The 23571-nt window shown below is 33.7% G+C and overlaps 2 protein-coding genes across 3 annotated transcripts; one reads left to right on the forward strand and one right to left on the reverse strand.

The window, feature by feature from the left end:
* Nucleotides 1-1693: 1693 nt before the first annotated feature.
* Nucleotides 1694-16771, forward strand: LOC131595969 (ATP-dependent DNA helicase homolog RECG, chloroplastic). 2 transcript variants are annotated; one of them, XM_058868510.1, is made up of 17 exons: nucleotides 1694-1904; nucleotides 2059-2150; nucleotides 2266-2392; nucleotides 3393-3935; nucleotides 4041-4153; nucleotides 4622-4850; nucleotides 6482-6645; nucleotides 7212-7293; nucleotides 11199-11288; nucleotides 11531-11764; nucleotides 12865-12936; nucleotides 13511-13663; nucleotides 13775-13918; nucleotides 14998-15159; nucleotides 15343-15426; nucleotides 15736-16308; nucleotides 16424-16771. In XM_058868510.1, the coding sequence occupies exons 1-17, from the start codon at nucleotides 1902-1904 to the stop codon at nucleotides 16514-16516; spliced, it is 2958 nt and encodes a 985-aa protein (XP_058724493.1). In that variant the 5' UTR covers nucleotides 1694-1901; the 3' UTR covers nucleotides 16517-16771. The 2 variants fall into 2 exon arrangements, with proteins under 2 accessions (XP_058724493.1, XP_058724494.1); XM_058868511.1 differs by having other exon boundaries at nucleotides 2068-2150.
* Nucleotides 16772-17866: 1095 nt separating this feature from the next.
* Nucleotides 17867-20545, reverse strand: LOC131600319 (pentatricopeptide repeat-containing protein At1g62350-like). The gene is made up of 2 exons (XM_058872502.1): nucleotides 20145-20545; nucleotides 17867-19053 (listed from the first exon to the last, which is right to left on the reverse strand). The coding sequence occupies exons 1-2, from the start codon at nucleotides 20436-20438 to the stop codon at nucleotides 18628-18630; spliced, it is 720 nt and encodes a 239-aa protein (XP_058728485.1). The 5' UTR covers nucleotides 20439-20545; the 3' UTR covers nucleotides 17867-18627.
* Nucleotides 20546-23571: the final 3026 nt, after the last annotated feature.

A 23571-nucleotide genomic window follows, 5' to 3' on the forward strand; every position in this document is an offset into this window, starting at 1 on the left:
GTATATCTCTATTAGGATCGTGAGTCATAATGTCTGCATTGTGATAACACATACTTAGTTAATACATAAACATTTATTTATAAATAAACAAGAAATAAAAAAAACATCTTTCCGTAGGTGCATCTACGGAAGCACTTTAACTTGAAAATGTATGGTGCTTCCGTACATGCACCTACAGAAACACCTTAGTTTCAAAAATGTAAAGTGCTTCCGTGGATGCACATACGGAAAGCCCTAACGTTCAGCTCTTCCGTAGGTGCATCTACGAAAGCCCATGAAGCTCAAAAAAGCAACAGTGGCGTAACTGCACTGTTCAATCACCCAAAAACCCCATTGGTTTTGGTTGATCGTCCAAAATAAAGCACAAACAGAACCTACATTGTCTCTAAGCAATATCTATAATCCTATCCAATCATTTCTACACCTAAATATCATATTGTAATTCGATTTCAAAATACTCTAAAATAAGTCAAAATATCGAAAACTTACCAATTAAATACCGATTTGAACTTGATGAAATGTCTTGATGCTTGATGATGACAATGTACACCGAGTGTTCGAGAGTTTGAGAGTGTTTTAGATTGTTTTGGGTTTAGAGAGTTTGAGAGAAAAAAATTGAAATGAAGAGAATGAGGGAGGAGAAAAGTCTGACACGAGTTATAACGTCAAACATTTCCGTAGATGCATCTATAGAAGAATTTTATAAATGCATCTACGAAATAGTTTAAAACAATGTTAAACAAAAAAAGAAGTACTTCCAAAAATACATCTAGAAAATACGAGGACAATTTTATGACTTTTATCATTTAGTGTTACGTAAGAAGGTCATGGGTGGGAAGAGCTGTCAATATGGGCTACCTGGCCCATATGGGCCGACCCATATGGGCTTCGGGCTTTTTAAGGCCGGACCCAAAAAACCCATTTTTAAATGGGCTCTAATTTTACTACCCAGGTCCGGCCCTGTCTGGGTTGCGGGCTACCTGGTCCTAAATGGGCTTCGGCCATAAACGGGCCCATTTCTATAAAAAATTAAAAATTTCTCCTTATTATTTTTGTAAGTAACCATATAATTGCATGCAAGAATACTTTATATATATATATACATATATATATATATATATATATATATATATATATATATATATATATATATTAAATTTTATATCCAAAATTATAATTTCTAAATAATCCATATAAGTTAATAATTAAAATGTAAAACAACACATTAACTTAATTTAAACTATCCAAAATACATCACAAATTATCTAATGTAGCACAAATAATTAAATAACTTGTTCCAACAAATTTTAAGTTATAAATATTCATGACAATTATAATTTTATGATAATTATAACAAGAAAATGTCATAAATTTTTATAATAACGATAATTAGGAAAGGATAAATTTTAATTACATTAAAAATATTTAATTTTTTCGTGCCGGTGGGCTACCCATGGCCCATACGGGCCGGTCCATATTTTTTAGGGTTTTTTAGAGCCGGGCTAAAAATGGCCCGGATATAAATGGGCTCGAAAAATAAGGCCCAGGCCCTAAAATTTTTCGGGCCAAATGGGCCGGCCCATGGACTTCGGTCTATTTTGACAGCTCTAGGTGGGATGACGAATCATCTTAAAAGTTCATAACAACATTTTTTTTTTGTTCTTCTAAATATATTATTTTCATAGTTAATCTTTCTATGTGACATCAATTGTTTTAAAAAAACACTTTCTAGAGGATATAACACAAATGAAAAAGAACTCCACACAAAACCAAACTATTCTCCGACCAAAAACCGCTCTCTCCGTTTCTGTTTATCTCACTCTCCGATCGTCCGTACCACAACCAAGTCCGGCGCTCACGTCACTGCCGCAACAACGTTCGACGCCTTCAGCAACATTACAATGGTAATTTCTCAACCAACTTCACTATTAACTGACCTAGAATAGATTATTTTCATGCAATGATAATACCGTCTTACTCAATTTGAGCAAGATGGTGTTTTACATACTTGCCCTCTCCATTTCTTTGATGCTCCTATTTGCTGAAGTGAATCTTCAGTCTTTTCAGTGTGTGAGTTGCAAACAACTAAGAAGTGTTGTAGTCTTTCAAGGGAAGAGTGGTTATTCGAACCTTTTTGACAGAAAAATGAGGTATAGTCAATAGTGCATATTCTTTTTATTTCATGCTTAATCTTATTATGATGTATGTGAGGATAGTGAAATTTGAGATGGAAAATACGTGAACAAACTCAATGTTTTATTTCAGGTGTTGTAATTTTCTCCCTTTTAATATTTCAAAAATGTGTTACCGGATGAAGCATAAATTTACCGATAAGAAGTTTGTGGAAATAGATCAACATGGTGGAAAGTGCGCGTTGAAGTCGCGTAAGAAGGTAAATGAATGCTTTTGTATTGGGTGGAATTTTTTAGTTGTATATGATGAAAGTTTGAGCATGTAGAGAGAAGATATGTAGATATGGGGAGATGTTTTTGTGATAAGGAGAGTATATCAGATGGAGAGATGTTAAACAATTAGAGAAAGAGGAAGACCTAGAAAGATTATAAGAGTAGTTATTAAGAATCATCTCGATATTAATGATTTGGATAAAAACATGGTCTTGGATAGAATATTATGGTGAAAGTTGATCCATGTAGTCGACCCCACTTAGTGGGATAAGGCTTCGTTTATAGAAAAAATATTTATGATATTACACATTAAGTGACACTGGGGATATAGTACTAAATGACAGGTAAATAGAAAAATAGCTTAACCATGGGATTTTGAGGGTAGCTGATGAAATGGAGGAGTACTTATAATGATAGAAAACTGATTTAACGGCCAAACTTTGAACACTTGCTTAGCTTATTCTTAGACAGAACTTTTCTATTGCTAAAACTTAAATGGATGATTTGTCATTGTTCGTGATTTACAATACGACATTATGATATAGTTAGTTGTTGTGGAGCCATATAGTTGATTCTAGTCAATGGGAAAAGGATTTTGTTTTGTTGTTCCATACTCAAATTTCTTGAATGAGTACATGAAGAAAAGCAACATTGACCTCTATATTAATGTAGGATTTAAGTTGACTGTGGTTTGTTCTGGTTTATGACTTAGTATTCTAGTTTAGACCAGGATTGCCTCCTTATCCATGTAGAGACTGATATCGGATCGGACTTGACTTCAGATCTAATAATAGTAAAGGAGTTGTGATTCAAGGATGAAAGTTAAGTATTTATAGTAAGCATGGCTGCAATGCAGCTTGTATCAGATTAATTGTGCTTCTCAATGGAGATTGTGAAGTATGGAGAAGTTTGTTTTGATTTTTTTTTATTAATGCTTATAACTGCCCATTTTAAGGTAACATTGATTGATGTTTATTTTACTTACAGGTATTTGATCTTATGGATTATAACATCCCTGACCTAATTGGAAATAGAAGCGGTGAAATAAAATCTAAAATGAATCTGAAAGAGGAAGACATCTCCTTGATATGTAAGGAATTTTCATCGATTACTTTGGGTAGTGCTCCTAAATTGGATTTGTATGATGAGACTGCATCATATTCGGAAGCAACAATCATTTCGGAAACAAAAGATTTTGAACAGCCTTTTTATGATTCTTCAGAGGTAAGAGAGGTGCAAAATACTATCTCTGAAGCTCGGCCTTCTCTGTCTGTCGATATTTCTGGTGTAACAAAATTCACAATGGAAAAAGATGATTCTTTTCCTTGTCCTTTAACACCTCAATCAGTGTCTTCAATATATGAAGAAAAATTGGAACAAGTTACTAGGGAGGATTCTCAAAAGAAAGTGGTGCTGCAATCACAATCAAACCTTACACTTAATGAGTTATTTCTTGACAAATCTGTCAATTGCATACCTGGATTGACTAAAAAGCAATACGAGCAACTAGATAACTGTGGGTTTCACACGGTGGGTACCAAAAACTGCGGGCTTTTGGAAAATATGTACTTCTTTGTATTTTCAGATTTAAAAAGATGGTTTGGATTCCACATTAATCTGATTCTTTGCATGTAGTTACGGAAATTGCTTCACCATTTTCCGCGATCATATGCTAATCTACAGAATGCACCTTCTAAAATTGAAGACGGACAGTATTTGATTTTTGTTGGAGAAGTCTTATCTTCAAGGTGACTATCCTGTGTATTATGTTTACCAGATTTATGTATGTTTGTATCCTTTTATCTTTATATATATGCACTCTTCTACATTTACTTATAGCTACTGGATTTGCCATTTCCAACCTTTGCAATGTAATAAAAATGATATTACTGCTGCATTATATGGTTTATTAAGGACCACATGCATCGGTAATTTTACAAAACCTAATGAGGCAAACTTAGATACTTATGGGTCATGAATGTCCTCACTTTGAAAGATATAATAAAGCGTGTGAGCGTGTGTTATAGATATAATAAAGCCACTCACGTGAGTTGTGACTTTCTCTAATAGCTTAAACTTTTGGTATAGTTGGTTCATGATATTATCGGGCTTCGATGTATATGTCACAATGTATAAAATTACATTTTGCTGATATCATTTAAAACTGGGTAATTTATCATACCTTATGTTGATAAATTTTAGTATTTCTGTTGCAGGGGAGTCAAAGCTAATTGTTCATTTTCTTTTCTTGAGGTGATTGTTGGTTGTCAAATTGTAGATAGAGAATCAGCTAATGAGCATGTGGCTGACAAAGTTGAGGAAAAGAAGACAATTTATTTGCATTTGAAGAGATTTTTCAGTGGCCCACGCTTTACTTTTAAACCTTTCCTTAATAGTATTGCAAACAAGTATCATTTGGGAGATATAGCATGTGTGAGTGGCAAGGTGAGTTTATTTTACTTCCCTTCCCCAACCCCTTTTTATCTTGTACTGCAAGTTTTCATGTGGATGAATTGATTTTAACTCAAGTTCGTAGATAGTAGCCTAAATATGAGTTTTGAAGGCAATGATTGGCCTCCAACATAAATGAACTATGTGAAATAAGCAGCTGCATTCCATTCGATGTGAAACCGAGTTTGAGCCATGTTTAGTTTATACTTGCATACCCCGAATAAGAAACTTGCTTGTGGAGCCTTGATATTTTCTTATTTAGGCACCCTTTAGCAAAAACTAAGGTAGAGAATGAATGAGCTAGACTTTTGCATAGTGGTTCAATTAGTTCAGTATTCTCAGCTATATTGGTTTTGAATTGGACAAGGCATCACCAAATAATCAGGCTGATAAATAACCCAATTGTAAGGGGGTGTTTTGATTCTTCCGTCTAAGACCAGTTTAGACTGTTTAGTATTTCCCCCTAATTCAACCCACAAAGTCGGTTTTTCATCCGGGGATTACCCTTGCTTTATAAGCTCTATTTAGGCTATATCACAATGTGGGACTTGGTTATTTTTCCAATATAGAAATAACCTTAAATAACTTTCAGCAATGATTGAGGTTCTACAGCATTTCATTTAATCATTCCCTTAAAAGTTATTATAATAAGAGTCATTAGTATGTAGTTTTGAGCATACGGGCTCCGCCCACATGTCCTTGTGTATTACTCGATCGACCAAGTATTATAAATATGAGGGTCACTTTGCATCGTATCGTAGGGCATCCCAACATTGCCGTCTTCTCACATTTCGATTTCATTCCAAAGTTGATGGATAATATAATATGCCAGCTAATCATATTCTAATTAGGGAATTTATATCCCTAAATACAAAAGTTAATAATTGGTATCCTATCATGATAAGATAGAATGAATCCCTTAGAATAAGGTGCAAACAAGATAGGTTCCCTAAAATTAAGGAAGCATAATCATCCCTAAGGGTGTGTTTGTTTGAGGGATTAAAATTACAATCCCAGGAATCTCATTCCTAGGAATGTTTACCAGGAACTTTATTCCCATCTATTTGTTTGATAAGTCATTAAGATTCCTAGGAATATTTTTGAATTTTATTTTATTTATAATTTTCAAATTTTAAAAATATAAACAAATATGTTAAAATAATATAGAAGTAGGTAGTTATAGTTGGTTATTTTTTATTCCCATGGGAATAAAAGATTCCCACCCTTTGACATGGGAATAAATAAACTTTCATGAATAAATGATATTCCTTGGAAAAATTTCTGGGCATAATTTGTGAAAACTTGAAACAAACGTAGGAATATATGATTCCCTACCTCACATTCCTGGGAATACAATTTGTATCCATCAAACAAACACCCCCTAATAACATAGATTATGTTATTCTATTAGCCATTCTCTCCTTGTAAAATATTTTGAAGGTATTCTATCCTGTTCGATGTTTGAAACTTTTATTTTATTAGTATGATTGAGTTTGCTTTGCTTCTGTCATACTTGTTTCATGATTGTACTAAGATGAACCATCTCCCTCCCTCAAGTTATGCTTGAATATTCTGTTTTTATCTAAGAATTTTGAACTGTACATAATTTTTGCTTTTTGAAGTAGGTTAGGACTATGAGTGCTATAGATCACTACGAGATGAGAGAATATAATATTGATGTGCTTGAAGATGGAAAAGATTTATCACTTTGTGCTGAAGAGAGGCCATATTGTATCTACCCTTCAAAAGGGGGTTTAAACCCAACATTTCTTCGGGACATTATTGCAAGGTTTGTGCTTCCAAAATCTTATATGTAAAACTATTCTTGTGAAAAAAATTTCTAGTTTAAAAACGGAACATGAGTAGCTACTCAATCAAATCAACTATTTGATTGATTAGTTGTTTTCAAACTATAATCGTAATTCTGTATTTTATTCCAATGCATATACTCCCTCCGTCCCACAATGAGTGACCCAAATAGAATAAAATGATGTCCCAAAATGAATGAACCATTTCAATTTCCAATACACTTTTTTCCAATTTTACCCTCTAATTAATAAAAAGTTTACAATTCCCAATACATAATAAGGGTATTATAGTAAAAATGATATTCTCTCTCTTACTTTTTTACACTTTTCTTAATCTGTGTGAAATAGTGTGCTGGGTCACTCATTATGGGACGGAGGGAGTAATGTCTATACTATTGTCATTCTCGTAATTTTAGGTTTGCAATTATGCATATTATTCTAATGTATGTATATAATGTCTATATTATTGTCAACAAGTAATAATGTTAAATAAATTTCTTTCAAATCATGTATCAATTTATTAAATATATTATTTTATTTCTTCTAGAGCTTTACATACCTTGCCAGACAATGTTGATCCAGTTCCTAGAGATATTACAGAGGAATTTGGACTCTTAACTCTTCATGATGTAAGTATCTCTTTTAGAACTATTTATTCTACTGATGAAGCCTACTTGCCTTATGAAACCTTACCATTGTCACATACTTGGCTGTATAAACTTTAAATATTGTCTGTGAACATCTGTTGAGAATTAGGGCAAAAGTTCTTAATATGACCATGCCATAAAAGAAGGGAAACGTACGGGGGTTGATAATCATTCCAGCTATCTGGCTAAGCCCACCAAGTTATCTTTCTAGCAACCCTCTCTTGCTTTCCATCATCCTTATGTTTCCTATTTAGCCATTGTATTTGTTTGAGTTTAATTTTGTTATGCATCGGATAAATGAAAAATGTTGAGTTAGGTAGTCAACAATCAATATAAAATTTTGTCGAATCTCTATGACATAGATCAAATATATACTAATGTGAATGTTAAGTCCTTGTCCGGAAGCAATGCTCATTATAGCTTGAGTAAGATGTCAAATAAGTGAGGGTTGTCTGTATTGTCGTCTGGATACACTGAAAAATAAGCAAGGGTTTTCACATTTTCATGAATAGGTGTGGGTAAAGAAGTTATTTCACGAGTAGAATTCATTTTGGAACATGGAATATAGGCACTCTTACATAGAAATTTATGGAAATAGTGGACATTATGGTTTAGGATGAAGATAGTTTTATGTGCCTACAAGAAACTAAGTGGATGGGTGAAAAGGCAAAAGAATTAGACAACTTAGTATTTAAACTTTGGTATATTGGTAAAGTTGGGTGGAAAAATGGGGTGGGAATTCCTGATGATGATAAGTGGATAAAAGGATATTGTGGATTTAAAAAGGGTAGGAGATTGGATCATAGTCCTGAAATTTAAAGGGTAGGAGATTGGATCATAGTCCTGAAATTTATAGTGAAACAAGTTACCTTTAATATTATTAGTACCTACGCACCTAAGGTTGGGTTAGCAAAATTCCTTAAAGTAAAATTTTAGAAGGATTTGAAAAGCTTATTTTAGGATATACTATAAGGAGAAATTAATTTTCTAGGAAGAGATCTAAATGGACATGTTAGAAGTGTACTGATAGGTTTACAGGGCATGCATAAAAGGTATGGCCTCGAGGAGGTAATGTGGAGGGTAAGTCCGTCTTATATTTTTTGTCGGTTTTTGATTTTACTATATCTAATAAATGCTTTAGGAAAAGAAAGGAGCATCTTATCACATATAAAAGTGGGGTGACATGTTCTCAGATAGATTTCTCTTTTATTAAGAAATCAAATAAAAGGATTTGTTTGGACTGTAAAGTGATACCTTGAGAGAGCTTGACTACCCAATATAAAATGTTGAATATGGCTGTAAGGGTTAAGAAGAGAGCAAAGAGAATAAGTTATAAAGGGGGTTCCACAAATCAAGTGGTGGCATTTGAAGGGTGAAAAACAAAAGATTTTTCAACACAATCTTCGAGGGAGGCTTCAGACAACCACAAGGTAGTGTAAATGATATGTGGGACAAAATGGTACAGAAGATTATAACAACCACAAGGTAGTGTAAATGATATGTGAGACAAAATGGTACAGAAGATTATAACAGTAACAAAAAAGGTGTTGGGAGAATAATTTTTTTTTAGGACCTAGGGATAAAGAATCTTGGTGGTGGAACGAAAGTGTTTTGGGTAAAGTTAGACTAAAAAAAAGAATGTTTTAAAGACTGGTCTAGCCGTCTAGGTGTAAAATTGTTGAAAATTAGGAAAATATAAGAAAGTTAAGAAAGAGATTAAGAAGCTGTTTGTCGAAGCAAAATCTCATTTTTTTTTTGTACAGATTATACCAATCCTTAAGAATCAAGGAGAGAGAAAAATATATGTATAGTCTTGCCAAGGGAAGAGAAAAAAGACAAGAGATTTGAATCAAATGAACTGTATTAAGACAAGATGAAGTAGGCAAAGTTTTGGTTAAAAAAGATATAAATGATAGATAGAAAAAGTATTTTCACAACTTATTTAATGAAGGATATCAGAAATTATTGAACTCAAACAGACTAGCCATTAGAGAAGAGGATCGAAACTATAATTATTATTATCAAATTTCAAAAACAGGAGGCCAAAAAGCGTTAAAAAAATGAATAATAGCAACGTAGTTGGACGAGACAACGTACCTATTGAAGTGTGAAAAAATATTGGAACTAGAAGTATTAAGTGACTCACCAAACTTTTTAACAATATTATTAGGTCAAAGCAAATGTCAGATGAATGGAGTAATACTTTAATTCCGATCTATAAGAACAAATAGGATATGTAAAATTATGCAAATTATTGGGGGATTAAATTTATGATTCATACCATGAAGTTATGAGAAAGAGTGATTGGACGAAGACTGCATAAGGAGGCTCTAGTTATTGATAATCAATTTGGTTTTATGTTTATGAGGTCGACCATGGAAGCAATCTATTTACTACGACGTGTGATGGAGTTGTATAGATGGATAAAAAAGACTTACACTTAGTTTCCATTGGTTTGAAAAAAGTGTAGAATAGAGTGCCTAAAGAGATCTTGTGGAAAATACTATAAAAGAAAAAAGTTAGGATTGTATACATTCGTGCTAACGAAAATATGTATGAGGGGTCTCGACAGTGAAAGGACACAAGGTGAAGTGAAGACATACACAATTTTGCTGTAACAATAAGATTGTACCAATGATTAATACTAAACCATTACCTTTTAACTTTAGTTTTGGATGTACTTACGAAACACATTCAAAAGCTAGTATAGAGATGTATGCTTCTTGTAGATGATATAATCTTACTTAAATAGTTGTGAGAGGAATTAAATGGGAGGTTGGAGACGAGTCTTAGAAGTGTATGGCTTCTGTCTGAGCAAAAATAAGGCAGAGTATATAGAATGTAGATTATATTGAATGTAAATTTAGCAAAAGGTGAAACGTTGTAGAAGTGAAAGTTGGAGATCATATCATACTATTAGTTACGAAGTTTAAATATCTTGGTTCTATAGTACAAAATATTGTAGAAATAGAAGGGGACTTAAACCATCAAACTCAAGCTGAGTAGTTTGAAATTGAGGGAAGATCTCAAGTGTTTTATCCGATAGGTGTAAATATCGATGATGTTGTACGAGACAAAATATCGGACTATAAAGAACCAAAATGAAAATAAATTAAGTGTAGCATAATTGAGGATGCCACACTGAATGTATGGTAAGAGTAGATGAGATAGGATTAGAAATGACAATTTTAGAGAGAGAGAGTTAGAGTAACATCTATAATAGAAAAGATGGTTTGAACTAGAGGCTTAGGTTAGGTGGTTTGAAGATGTAGAGAAAAGACCTATAGACTAGTAACGAAAGTAGATCATATGAAAAATAGTCAAATCGCTAGAGGTAGAAGAATAAGAAAAATTATAAAAAAAATTATTAAGAAAGATCTTGAGATTAACGAGTTGGATAAAAATTTGATTTTTGATAGAATATTCTGGCATAGTTGACCCATGTAGCCGGATTAGTTGTTGTTAGTTTTTTTTTCCTATTTACTTTTTATTTGTGGGAAAGAACTTGTTTTATTGTAACAATCTGAAAACTTAGTAAGCAGGGGAAAATTATAAAATCTTAGAAATGTCTCAATTTTTTTTTTTTATATCTTACGATTTTAGAGTATCCCAGTCCTATACAATTTTTTAGAATTTACTTTATTTAATGTTTTATCATTTGTTTCACTTTAATTAGGATCTTTAAAATTATTAGCCATATAATTTAGGAACATAATCACTATTTTTATTTGTATTTGTTGCATTAAGCCGTTTTCACTCTTTCTACATGTGCTATGGTCTCTAACCCTGCGAAAAAGATTGACTCATTCATGTTGTTTAAATCTTCACTGTCATCTGTTTCTGCATACTTTTACTAAAATTTTGAATTTTGAATGCTAAAAACTCAGGCATATTTTGGAATTCATAAACCGAAAGATTTTAGTGAAGCTGATCTGGCCCGCAAGAGACTTATCTTTGATGAATTTTTTTACCTGCAGGTGAGGTTATCATTTTATATCACATTTAGTTTGCTCTGCGGACATTTCTAAACTTCTTCTAATTTGCTACCATTATCAAGTCTATATTTGGGTGCATGATGTCATATGTAAAGTCATTTCTTTTAGTTATCTATTTGAAAGTAACTAATGACCATTGTCCTAGGTGTGATTGTTTTTTGTTATATACAGTACTTAATCTTTTTTTGATTTAACCGTACTCTATCTCTACCGTCTTTTGCCAGTTAGGACGATTATTCCAAATGCTCGATGGTCTTGGTACACAAATAGAAAAGGATGGATTGCTAGATAAGTATAGAAGACCTGTAGATAACAGTGTGTGTACTGAGGAATGGTCCTGTCTCACCAAGAAGGTTTTGGAGCTCCTTCCCTACACTCTTACTCCTGGTCAACTGCAAGCTGTTTCAGAAATTATTTGGGATTTAAAGAGGCCAGTTCCAATGAATCGGCTACTGCAGGTTTTGATTTTTCTTGTCGATATTATTTTTTCTATACCCATATCTATATATTATTCCATCCACCTCTTGTTTCAGGTACGTACTAACAACAATAGGAAAAGTAATGCTAGAACTCGAGTGATATGAAACAAGCCCCGCAAGCATGCAAAACGATTTAAATTAAAGTTTTTCCAACAACTTTCATGTGTGAATTCAAACATCAGCCCCCAAGTCTAAACCTCAAATCTTTCAAGATGGTCTTCTGGATTAGTCTAGCCAATCTTTTCTGTTTCTTTGGGGATAAAGAATAATATGATTAAGATAAAAGTAGAAAGTTACTGAGAAATTGGAGGATAAAAAATCCTCCTCCAAAAGGATTCATCAATAAAACATACCCACACTAATTATGCGGCTTAATGTAAAAATCATCATGATGTTAAAACTACTCGCACCCTTCTAATCCACGGAAGTGTGTTTTTTTTGGGGATACTGTTCTTATTTGCCTGTATTCCTAGAATCCCCAGGTCTTTAGATCTGTTCTCTTTTGTCCAAAATCTCACTCTCGGTATTAATAAAATGTTTTCAAAGTCTCTTAAATGCGTCTTTTTGGGTTACACTCTATCTCAGAAGGGTAATCATTGTATATATCCTGAGCTATGCATGTACTATAGATCAATCAAAATCAAACCGAACCGTTTAAGTTCTACAAACCCAAAAAAGTGAACCGAATTATCAGTTCGTTGCACTGGTTCTGAATTTCAATGGTTTTATATAAAAGACTAAGAGATCAATGAAGAATGCAATACTATATGCACTATTTTATAATTGGTTTTATTTTGGTCAGGAATGCAATTTTTTATCATATCAAATGTCATACCATCACCAAACATAGGATAATGATATTGTCTCATACAATTTTGTACGATGTCGATGTCTCACTAAACTCGTGAGAATATGCCACATTCATCTATTAACTACAAGAGACCATTGAAATAGCTTCAATTTCAAGTAAAGCCTAAGGCCTTTTGGATAACCAAATAGTATAAGGCCTATTTGTATACGATATAATACATTTTAATACTGTGTCATGTTTATCTGATGTTGTTTTGTGGTACTCTCAGGGCGATGTTGGATGTGGGAAAACTATTGTTGCTTTTCTTGCATGCATGGAGGTTATTGGCTCTGGCTATCAGGTATTTCACCCGTCTAATTTTGCATTCAGTTAATCTGTCAATTTATTCCCTTCATTTGTCATAGTGATGAATATTTATAGAAGCCAAATAGATATAGAAATATAAACTGATTTGAAGGAGAGAACTTGTCGCAACCAGAGCTGACCAATTTAATACAAAACTATAGAACAAATAGATGGCAATAGAATGGAACCTAGCTACTTGTAAAATTGTAATATAACAGAAAATTGATAAACCAAGCGGAGAACAAACGTGATCCTTTATCAGTACCCAATACTACTCAATTCTTTCATGCATTTGCCATTCGGTTACACTCCTCAAACATACCCGTCCCACTCGTCATGGCACCTGAATCTTCCCTCTTCTCCTATACTGCCAAGTGTCTGATTAAGTAATTTCCTCCTGCTTCCATATCTCCTCTTGCAGTGATCCTTCTATGGACTCGTCCATTGGGATTTTCATATGTATAGGATGTCATAACCAGTCTTTTCATTTGGTTTTTTATGCATCTTAGAAAGATTTGACATATTTATGCATATTAATAATTGATTTGATTCTCTTGTCTAATTATTAGGCTGCTTTCATGGTTCCAACTGAGTTGCTTGCGATCCAGCATTATGAACACTTGCTTACCTTGCTTGAAAACTTGGATGAGGTCGAGTTCAAGCCTACGGTTGCTTTACTCACTGGTTCAACCCCACTAAAACAATCACGGATGATTCGAAAGGTTTGATTACTTATTTTTCCGAGTGAGAGAACTCAAGTCAGAACTATCCAGTTATTACTTTCTTGCACCATATGAAATTCTTATAGTTTTATTTAAGATATGATGTTGCAGGGTATCCAGACCGGAGAAATTTCAATAGCCATTGGAACCCACAGTTTGATAGCAGAAAGTGTGGAATTCTCAGCCTTACGTATTGCTGTGGTGGATGAACAGCATCGCTTTGGTGTGATTCAACGAGGAAGATTTAACAGTAAGGTGTGTTAGTATATTATAAAATATCTTTTATATTATATTAGAGTATCTTATGTTTTTTCCTAGGATCAATTTATAATCTTAAAGTATGCCTTAGAGTTATGTTATTTATTACTAACTATTATTCTGATTTGTTCTTGATTTTCTATTTACTTAGGATTCGGTCTATCCATCTCTATAAATAGATATTAATATTGAGTTATTTGTATCAAGCTACCATCTAGTCAATATCAAGCATATTTCACTATAACAACACTTCTTATTTTCTCTCCACCTTTCATCTAAAATCCCATAACTTCAACAAGGTGGTTCACATGTCTTAGTTCGCAAGTCTTAATTCATGATTTTAATCTGGTTACATTATGGATGCATCCACGTCCAAATAGAACAACAGCCAAGTGTTGTGCCACTAAATGTGTTCAGATATATGCTTCAATTTATGCCATTGAGTTTTTTGTTTAAGATATCCTCGTGTTTTAGGCAACTTAGTATTGTTGTTTAGGAATTTGGTATGAACCTGATCATCCATCTTTCTATCGACATTCTTCAATTGGGGAATGTATTCAAGTTGTAGTTTATGGGATGATATTGTCATTACACATAACAGTTTGTAGTCATCGAGGAACATGCCAGTTGAAGAAACATCTGATCAATCTTTTTCAGAACCAAGACTAGGGGAGACTTAAGTAATTCCTTGGTCTCAAGGTAGCTCTCAGTCTGCCAATGGTAGATGGTTTTGTAGAGAAAAGTATGCTTTAGCTATATTGGAAATAACTGGAATGATCAATTGTAAACACATCAACTTTCCTCTATTAGGGGGTGCCTTATTCAGACCTTGGTAGACACAGCTTATTTGAGGAATTGAACTTTTTGTGGAGATTGTTGGTCATTTTATTTTAAGAAGATTGTTCTTGAGAAACCAATATTTTGTAAACATTCATGTTATAATTTTAAATTATAGCTTCATTGCCTACTGAATCTCATGTTTCGTATTTCCAAAATTGATGTCTTCATTTCTCTTTTTCCTTTTTATCTGATTTTATTTAATGATATTAAAATTGCCGTCTCTTTATTTTTGTCAGTTATTTAATAAATCTTCAATTTCGAGTACGGAAGATGATGCTATTACAGACGGGTCCTCAAAGAATGATGATTATATGGCTCCTCATGTTCTTGCCATGTCTGCTACTCCCATCCCAAGGACACTTGCGCTTGCTTTATATGGTGATATGTCACTAACACAGGTGCTTAATTTTTCCTGTTCATTATTCTAAAGCAAGACTTCCCACTCCCTCTACCGTTTGCTTGAATAAGTTTGAATTCAATGTGATAAAAAAAGGAACACGGGTGCAACACAAACTTTTGTAGTTATTGTTTTGCAAAGTTTGTTACTAACTCTCACAAAATTTACTCTTTTCCCATCACAGATAACCGATTTACCACCAGGAAGAATTCCTGTTCAAACATACACCATTGAAGGAAATGACGAAGGATTTGAGGAGGCCTATAAGGTGACATTCTTATCAAAATATTCTTTAATTATACGCTAGTATTTTTATCTTCACGGCAATTGTTGTTTAATGTTCCACTTTCTTCGTAATTAGGCGTAATTTGATAATTTAAACAATGAAATCCAGACGATAGGACTTAAATATGACTTTGTTGACATGCCACTGAGAGTTACTTGAAATGAAGATCTAGCATTTCTATCACGATGCATAACATAATCAGATTTTCTTATGCAGGATTCCATTAAAATGTATATATTGTATGTTCTTTTTTCCCTATGTTCTTATTGATATTAAATGTGTTTTTGACAGATGATGATGGATGAGTTGAAAGACGGTGGGAAAGTTTATCTCGTCTACCCAATTATTGAGCTTTCGGAGCAGTTACCTCAGCTTCGTGCTGCTTCTGCAGATCTCAAAACTATCTCAGACCGGTTTCCAGGATACAATTGTGGTTTATTACATGGAAGAATGAAAAGTGAAGAAAAAGAAGAAACGTTAGGGAAGTTTAGGACTGGAGAATTGCATATACTACTTGCCACTCAAGTAATTGAAATCGGTGTTGATGTTCCAGATGCATCGATGATGGTCGTGATGAATTCAGAGAGGTTTGGAATGGCCCAATTACACCAACTCAGAGGCCGAGTTGGACGTGGAACAAGGCAGTCAAAATGTATATTAATATCATCAACTGTCAGTGGCCTTAATCGTCTGAAAATACTGGAGCAATCATCAGATGGGTTTCATCTCGCTAATATGGATCTATTATTACGTGGACCTGGTGACTTGCTTGGCAAGAAACAATCTGGGCATCTTCCTGAGTTTCCTATTACCAGATTGGAAGTGGATGGGAATATTTTACAGGATGCACATGTGGCTGCACTGGTAAATATTGTTTTGGTTATTTATAGGAGCTGTTTGCTAATTGATTTTATGATGATTCTTTTTACCTTTATTGCCATAGTTATCTGGTTAATTCTCCGTAACTCATTGTGAACAGAAAATCTTAAGTGCTTCCCCTGATCTGGATCAATTTCCTGCACTTAAACTGGAGCTTGGCATGAGACAGCCGCTTTGCCTGCTAGGTGATTGATCAAGTCCTGATATGGTATTACAGAGTTGCTCTGTTCATTGTGATAATTTTGTAATGTAAATAATCAAATAGGCTCTTCTTTGGTTATGTAGACTGATTTAACCTCTAGGCTGATGTTTATATCTTGGAAGTCCCTTGTTATCTTTTTATCATGTTTTGACTATGATTCTTCTTCTTCTTCTTCTTCCTTGTAATCATTGATGACAGTGGCAGTTGAGCATTCGAGATTCAATTGAACAAGGCCACATTTTTGGAGGGCACCAATTTTTTTACCTGTTAATAGAAAATGACTTGCAGCGTATGTGATGAAGTTTGAACTGTTTCAAACTAATGAAAAACTTCATTATTCGACCATGACTTGAAACTGTTGCAAACGCTTACATCTACTAGAAAAAGTCTGCAATCATATTTCTGCTAAATTCTGTCACATTAGATTAAATTGCTTAACTTAATATTGAAAGTAATTTTTTTAGAGGACTTTGATATGAGGATTATCAATGATTTTGTAATAAAAAGTGCAAGAAAAATCATAATCAAACAACCAACAGTTTATAACTTTTTCAGTTCGAAGACACCAAAAGATGTCTATGTAAACTAGTATCAGATATCTTTGTAATAATGTGGTGTTATTTAAACAGCAAAAATTGGATAAATTTTATGAATATAGTCCAAGTGATTTATTCATTTTAGAAATAAGGTTACTTATAGTTAATATGTATATTTAATATCAAAACTCAATAACCATAAGGTTACAAGTGGTTAACCCTAATTTTTAGGTGATCGAAAGTATGCAACATTTTTAATGGCAACGGTTTAAAGATTTATGAATGGACATTGTAATTGCTGTACTTAGTTGTGTAAAAAATGTTAAGATAGACCAAAGCTCTTACTGCTCGAAAATGGATATCTAATTGTTATTGTGCTTCCTAAATGTAAAAGGATGAATTCTAGTCGGATAAAAAAAGTATTTTTCTTCCTTAACCATCTATTTTAATGAGAGTGGCTTTTATAATATGATATTCCTAAGGTCTTAGATCCTTTCTCAGGTCTTTTAACTTTAGCATTTTATTATCAGACCTTACATGGCTTAATTTGTTCCATTATATCATTATCAGACCTTACATGGCTTAATTTGTTCTATTATGGGGGATAAGTGTTCCTTGATGCGAGTAAATAAGCGTTGGGGAGTGAGTAAAAAAAATGCATACAAAAATGTTCTATTATGGGGGATAAGTGTTCCTTGATGCGAGTAAATAAGCGTTGGGGAGTGAGTAAAAAAAATGCATACAAAAATGAAACATTTGTGACTTTTTACTGTGATGGAAGTACACCTAAGAGTAGAAAGAGCAATTCCCAAAAATAAACAAAACTTGACCTTAACCAATTGTGCCAACTTCTTCCGGCAAAATCCAACATTAAATTTTATAGTTATTTTAGTTCCATTTTTTATAGTGGCCTAAGTTGTATTTTTATGTTTCAATTTCAAAATGACTAATAAAATAGTCATATGCTTTCTTTGGTTAAAAAGATTTCGAGCAGATTGAGCACATTGCATAAAAACTCAAACTCTTGAAAAGTAATGAGGTTTCCTCTAACTTGAGAAGCATATCCAGATACTTCAGTGGTAGTAATAGATTCATAGGCTTGTTAATTTGATAGAAATAGTTCAAGTATGGAACCAAATTAAATACACTGAATACAGTTATCAAAATAAAACATTTGTATACTACTACTACCACATTGAAGAACATTTATTTCTAACCTAAGAAATCAGATAATGTATCATCAATATTCACTCGTACTGTTGAGATTCATATGTATAAAGCACAATGATGAGAGTCCGAGAGAGGGCAATAGGAAAATCTCAACGCTGGGATCATCACAAAAATGCGAACAAATGAGGTTACTCGAAACATCAGCTACCACATTTCAACATTGCATGGCATCAGGCTGCTTCAGTATATAAATATATTCTGCAAACTTTAATATCTCTGTCAAAAGAATTTGTTACAGCACAGTGCATCAGAAAATCTCTTATTCGCCGCATATTTGTTCATGCTCCAGGTGTCAGGTCCTTAACGCAAGGAGGTCCACTAAGATCCATCACCAACTCAATAAAAGTCACTATTTGTTCCATCCCTGTGCTTCTCATGATCTTCAAACAAGTCCTCAGGAGGGTCATAGATGATCATATCCGGGAAAATCTCTAAAAAGTCGTCTTTTATTTTCTCTCTTAACTCTGGATATGGAATGAGTCCTTTTAATATTACACGAAAAGGCAATGACAGAGGGGGCTCAGGAGATTGTCGCATTTCTTCATATATGTCCATAGCCTCTGAGGTCAATCCACTATCTAGAAAGGCTCTAATAATGTCTCCAAATGTATGCTGATCAAATAAAACTCCCTCTCTTTTCAAATCATCCCACACCCTCTTTGTTTCACCCACCCTTTTGTTTCTTGCAAGCATCATAAGCATGTCCCTGTAAAAGAACATGTCCGGCCGGTACCATATTTCTTTACGAATTATATCATACAACTGAGAAAGGAAAGATTTGTCAATAAACAACTGGTGCGTTTCAATATTTTAGATCAATTAGCTAAAGCAATGCAAACACCACAAATTGGATAACATTTCAATAACCTCCTAAAGTCGTTGTTCTTGAACCAAATCATATGTAGGATTTAGTTTACCTGCTGATACTAAGGTTTTCTTCTGAACGGTGATGTTTTATTGATAATTGGAATTTGGAATGAAAACAGTGCTGTTACAATTGATAGAGAGGGGTGTCTGAGAGCTTACTCTCTCCCTAATAAACACTAAATTGAAACTGCATAACTGAATATTGATATTTTGCTTCCCCTACTCTATTCCATCAGATACAAACATACAACAAAATAGAAACAGTTACAAACATATACATCTATTGACCTAGGCAGTTTACAAAAGCAATTAGGTTGGCCCAACATTATTGTAATTGCATCTCACAGCGAAGAAACTTCAACCATTGCGAGAAGGCTCCATTTCAAATAGCCAGAGTTGTGTGAAAATCTTCGATCAAAATTAGTCCTTTTTGAATTATTCAATTTAGTTCCTGAAGTTGCATTTCAAGATCCTATTTTGATTGATAATTCACAAACTCAATGTTCATATGTCAGGACCGTCTTTAAAGGCGGGCTACCGCACAAGGCCAAAATTTGTTACGGTTAAATCACACTTAAATAGGGCTTCTATTTGTTTTGTCAGGGTTAAACTGCGGCTAACCCACACAGTGCCTCCAAAAACTTGAGACGGAGCTGGGCATTGTCTAAAGTTTGGCTATTTGATCACTTTAATGGCGGCTTTAGTATGGGATCACACAGTTTAACTTGTTGAAACATTGTCTAGTGTTATAGCTGGTTCCACAATTGGGTTTATAAAACATTGAAATTCACACACTTTTATGACTAAATTAGAGATAAAAATATTGAAAAAAATAAAAGGATTTAATTTATAAATGCACCAATAGTTCTCTTTTACACATACATTTAATCAAATCACTTCATGAAAATTAATCTCAAAATAAAATAACATATAACTCAGAACAAAAAATTAGGTTAAAGTTTGAAAAAGAAAGATAAAAACTTCACCTTCATGGAGAGGAAGACATTATCCTGTCTTTGGAATTCAAAGAGTACAGAGACGAGGTCGGACTTGAGCAAGCGGGAAACATTAGACCGGACAAAGCGGTCGAGACGAACCGGATCGGGTTGGAGTCTCTTGAGCTCTTTGGTGATGATGAGACCTTCTTTACCCAACTCTTTCTTCCGCCTCCATATTGATAGGCTCGGTTTGGAAGCCGAACCGGTAATAGACCGGGAAGAGGATTTGACGACGGTGGATGTGGAAGTTGAAGAAGCTCTTCGCAGCGCAAGTCGCAGCATTAAGGTGTCGTATTTTTCTTAGTCTATAGCAAGTGACGGTGACTGTGTGTGTTTGAATTGAACGACGGCGTGTTTTACATTTTTTTTTCCACTGTAACTGTAGGCTATCAAATATCAATGTATGAATATTTTATGAGATAATATAATTATTTATTTTTATAAGTAATTATAGAATATAATTACTACTCCAAGTCCAACTTGATTTATAATAAAAAAGACAAGCTTCACGCGAAAGTTAGCTTAGTGTATTTAATTTTTTTATTTCATGTAAGAGACTGAGAGTAGAGATAACATAAGAGAAAATGGGTGATGCACTGAGAGTGTAAAATAGTTTTACACTGTCAACCAATCACAATCATGTATTCAATTAAAACCCTCTTTTATTTTAAAAAGTTTTTAATGACATGGCAGATTTGTGGTTTTCTATTGGATAACAGTGTAAAACAATTTTACACTGTCAGTGCATATCCATTAAACTCTTACCAACATATCTTCCATGGAAATAGATTTTCTCTTGTTTATTATTATTATTATTATTTTTTCATTTAGCAATCTTTCATGTGATGATTTAATGGTAACAAAAATCATGAAAAACAAATAAATAAGTAAAGTTTGCTTTGATTAATAGAAGACTCATATTAATGGGAGAATGGAAGTTGGAGGCAATTGGCAGCAGAGAATCTTGATCCATCATCAATTAAATTGTCATTCATTAACAATATTTGTCATATTAAGTAATTAATATAAGGATATCTTTGAAATTAAAGCATTAAATGAATGTAGGTTTGTTGACGTTTGTTTATATTTAATACCAACAATTTAAGGAGGATTTCTTACCCCATCCCTTGAGAATATTTTTCTGCTTTTGGAGATTTATCTTCGGACGCACTTTTTTTTACTTAACGTCAAAATTTTTTGGGGTTACATTTATGTTGAATGCAGTATAGGGCAAGCAACAAACAAGATTTGGAAATATTGATCCGGGAATTATCGTCCACAGAGATGGAGAGATGCCATTCAACAGTTTCTACGGTTTCGAGCTCGGGATTGAATGAGCAAAAAGTAAACAAAGATATAGACAAGAAAAGAATAAACACATTCTTAGAAGAGAAATAACTTATCAGGAATGTAAATATATTCACTCTTCACAAACATACACTTACCAACCCGTTATACTCAACCTACGATACTCATCTATGTCATCACGTATCTCTCACATAAGCGTCCATCTCTGGAGCACAAACGAGATCATCTCACAACTAAGGTTATCTCTAACGCGAAGTCATGAGAACATCCGTGTTCTCGCGTCGGCGATCTCTCGCGCGCCGCTCAAACACAAAAGCATTACGTACAGATACAAACGGTGAATGCTAGCTCTAAATCTATCTCTAGAGTTCAGAACCAACAGATTATCATCCTAGATAAGGATTTAAGAAGTTTATCTCTAAAGCAACCCAAATCCCCAGCATAGAGCAAAAATCCAGGATAACATCAACACAGATTCATAAAGCAAGTTAAACATATCATTATAATCGGTAAATATACATAAGATTCGAGTAAATATACAAACAAACCCAACACAAAAGAAATACACAGAGAATAGAGAAGATAAACCAAACATCTCGCGGGTTGTCAGCTCCGGTTGATGAGAAATCCACCTCCGATCTTCCAAGTGCATGACCCAGTGTTGTTTTCTAAGCTAATCCTACTCTAAGAATGAAAATGATGGAGTTGGAACCAAAAACTCTCCAAAACCATAACCCTAAAATGGTTCAAATGAAAGAATATAAACACATTTTCTGCTACGGCCGCTTAGCGGCCAAATCTCGCTTAGCGGACTACACGTATTACAAAAATATCAAGAACAGTAAACAGGCCTCCGCTTAGCGGCCAGAGCTGCCGCTTAGCGGCCAGGGAAAATTGGTTCGCCCCTGGAAAGCGCGCTTAGACGCCGCTAAGTGGACCTCCCTGCACAAATCTTGCTTATTTGATCCAAAATCGCGCAATCGGAGCCGTGCCTTCGACACTTTATTCCTCGAGGCTCCAATAAGCATGAATACCTATAAAAACAAAGGAAAAACTATTAAACGGTATATAAAACATATGAAAACTAAATAATGTGAATATATACACAAAAGTGGGGATTTTATTACAAAAACGGAATGAATAGAATCGATAAGTGCCATAATTATATACTCAAAATAACAACATTTTGGCACTTATCAAACTCTCCCCAACTTAAAACTTTGTTTGTCCTCAAACAATGTCAAATAAATCAAAGAATCAAAAGTAATAAACCAAAGAATTGTGAATCAACAAGTTTTGAAAACCAAAAACAAATGTATGGCTCAATACAAAAACGTATAAACAAAGTAAATACTTACCACTATCCTACAACGACAACATGTAAACGAAACGAATCCTAAGCACAAAAAGCATACAAAACATTCTAGCACAATACATGCTCACATCATGAATCACACCTAGCAAAATTTCATCAATGGATGAAGAACACACAAAGGTGAAGGACTTTTAACACTCATCCAACAATCTTGCAAACAAAAGATTAAATTATGCATTCATCCAAAAATCACATTGAAGATACAAAAGCAAGAATCACAAGGACTTTTCAAGGTTGTAATGTGGCTTGGTTAACAAACAAGGGATATATCCTAAGGCTAATCGAAACAAAAACTTGCCTAAACCTAAGGGAGTGATCAATCCACCAAAGATTCAAACAACAAAGTCTCGATTAAACTTACTCCTTAACCACAAGTTTCTCAAACCAATCACAATACTTATTAGCACAATTATTCACTTCTCTTTTCTTTTTCTTTTTTCAAAACTTTTTTGCTTTTTTCTTTTCTTTTCACTTTTTTTTTTCTTTTTCTTTCTTTTCAACCTCATAGCAACAACCAAATAAGTAGCAACCATTTCTCTCCAACTTGAATTCAACCACATCATCATATGAATACTCCATACTTTCTAAGGCAAGGTAAAAATTCATACCAAAAATCATGGTTGAGGGTTCAAGAAAATAAAGAATCAATCATCCATGCAAAAATGAGAACTAAACACTCAAAGATAAGCATTTAGCAAAAACAACATGGACATTGACAAAAAGGCTCAAAAG

The sequence above is a fragment of the Vicia villosa genome, linkage group LG4 (genome assembly GCF_029867415.1).
Source record: "Vicia villosa cultivar HV-30 ecotype Madison, WI linkage group LG4, Vvil1.0, whole genome shotgun sequence".
Classification (NCBI taxonomy): Eukaryota; Viridiplantae; Streptophyta; class Magnoliopsida; order Fabales; family Fabaceae; genus Vicia; species Vicia villosa.

Bases quoted from the DNA above. Each gene is read 5' to 3' on its own strand.
- LOC131595969 (XM_058868510.1), top strand. The intron at 3,936-4,040 runs GTGGGTACCAAA...CTTTGCATGTAG, and splicing joins ATAACTGTGGGTTTCACACG to TTACGGAAATTGCTTCACCA. The intron at 11,765-12,864 runs GTTTTGATTTTT...TGGTACTCTCAG, and splicing joins CAATGAATCGGCTACTGCAG to GGCGATGTTGGATGTGGGAA.
- LOC131600319 (XM_058872502.1), bottom strand. From the start codon at position 20,438: ATGCTGCGACTTGCGCTGCGAAGAGCTTCTTCAACTTCCACATCCACC. The intron at 19,054-20,144 runs GTGAAGTTTTTA...TTCCTTTCTCAG, and splicing joins ATGTCTTCCTCTCCATGAAG to TTGTATGATATAATTCGTAA.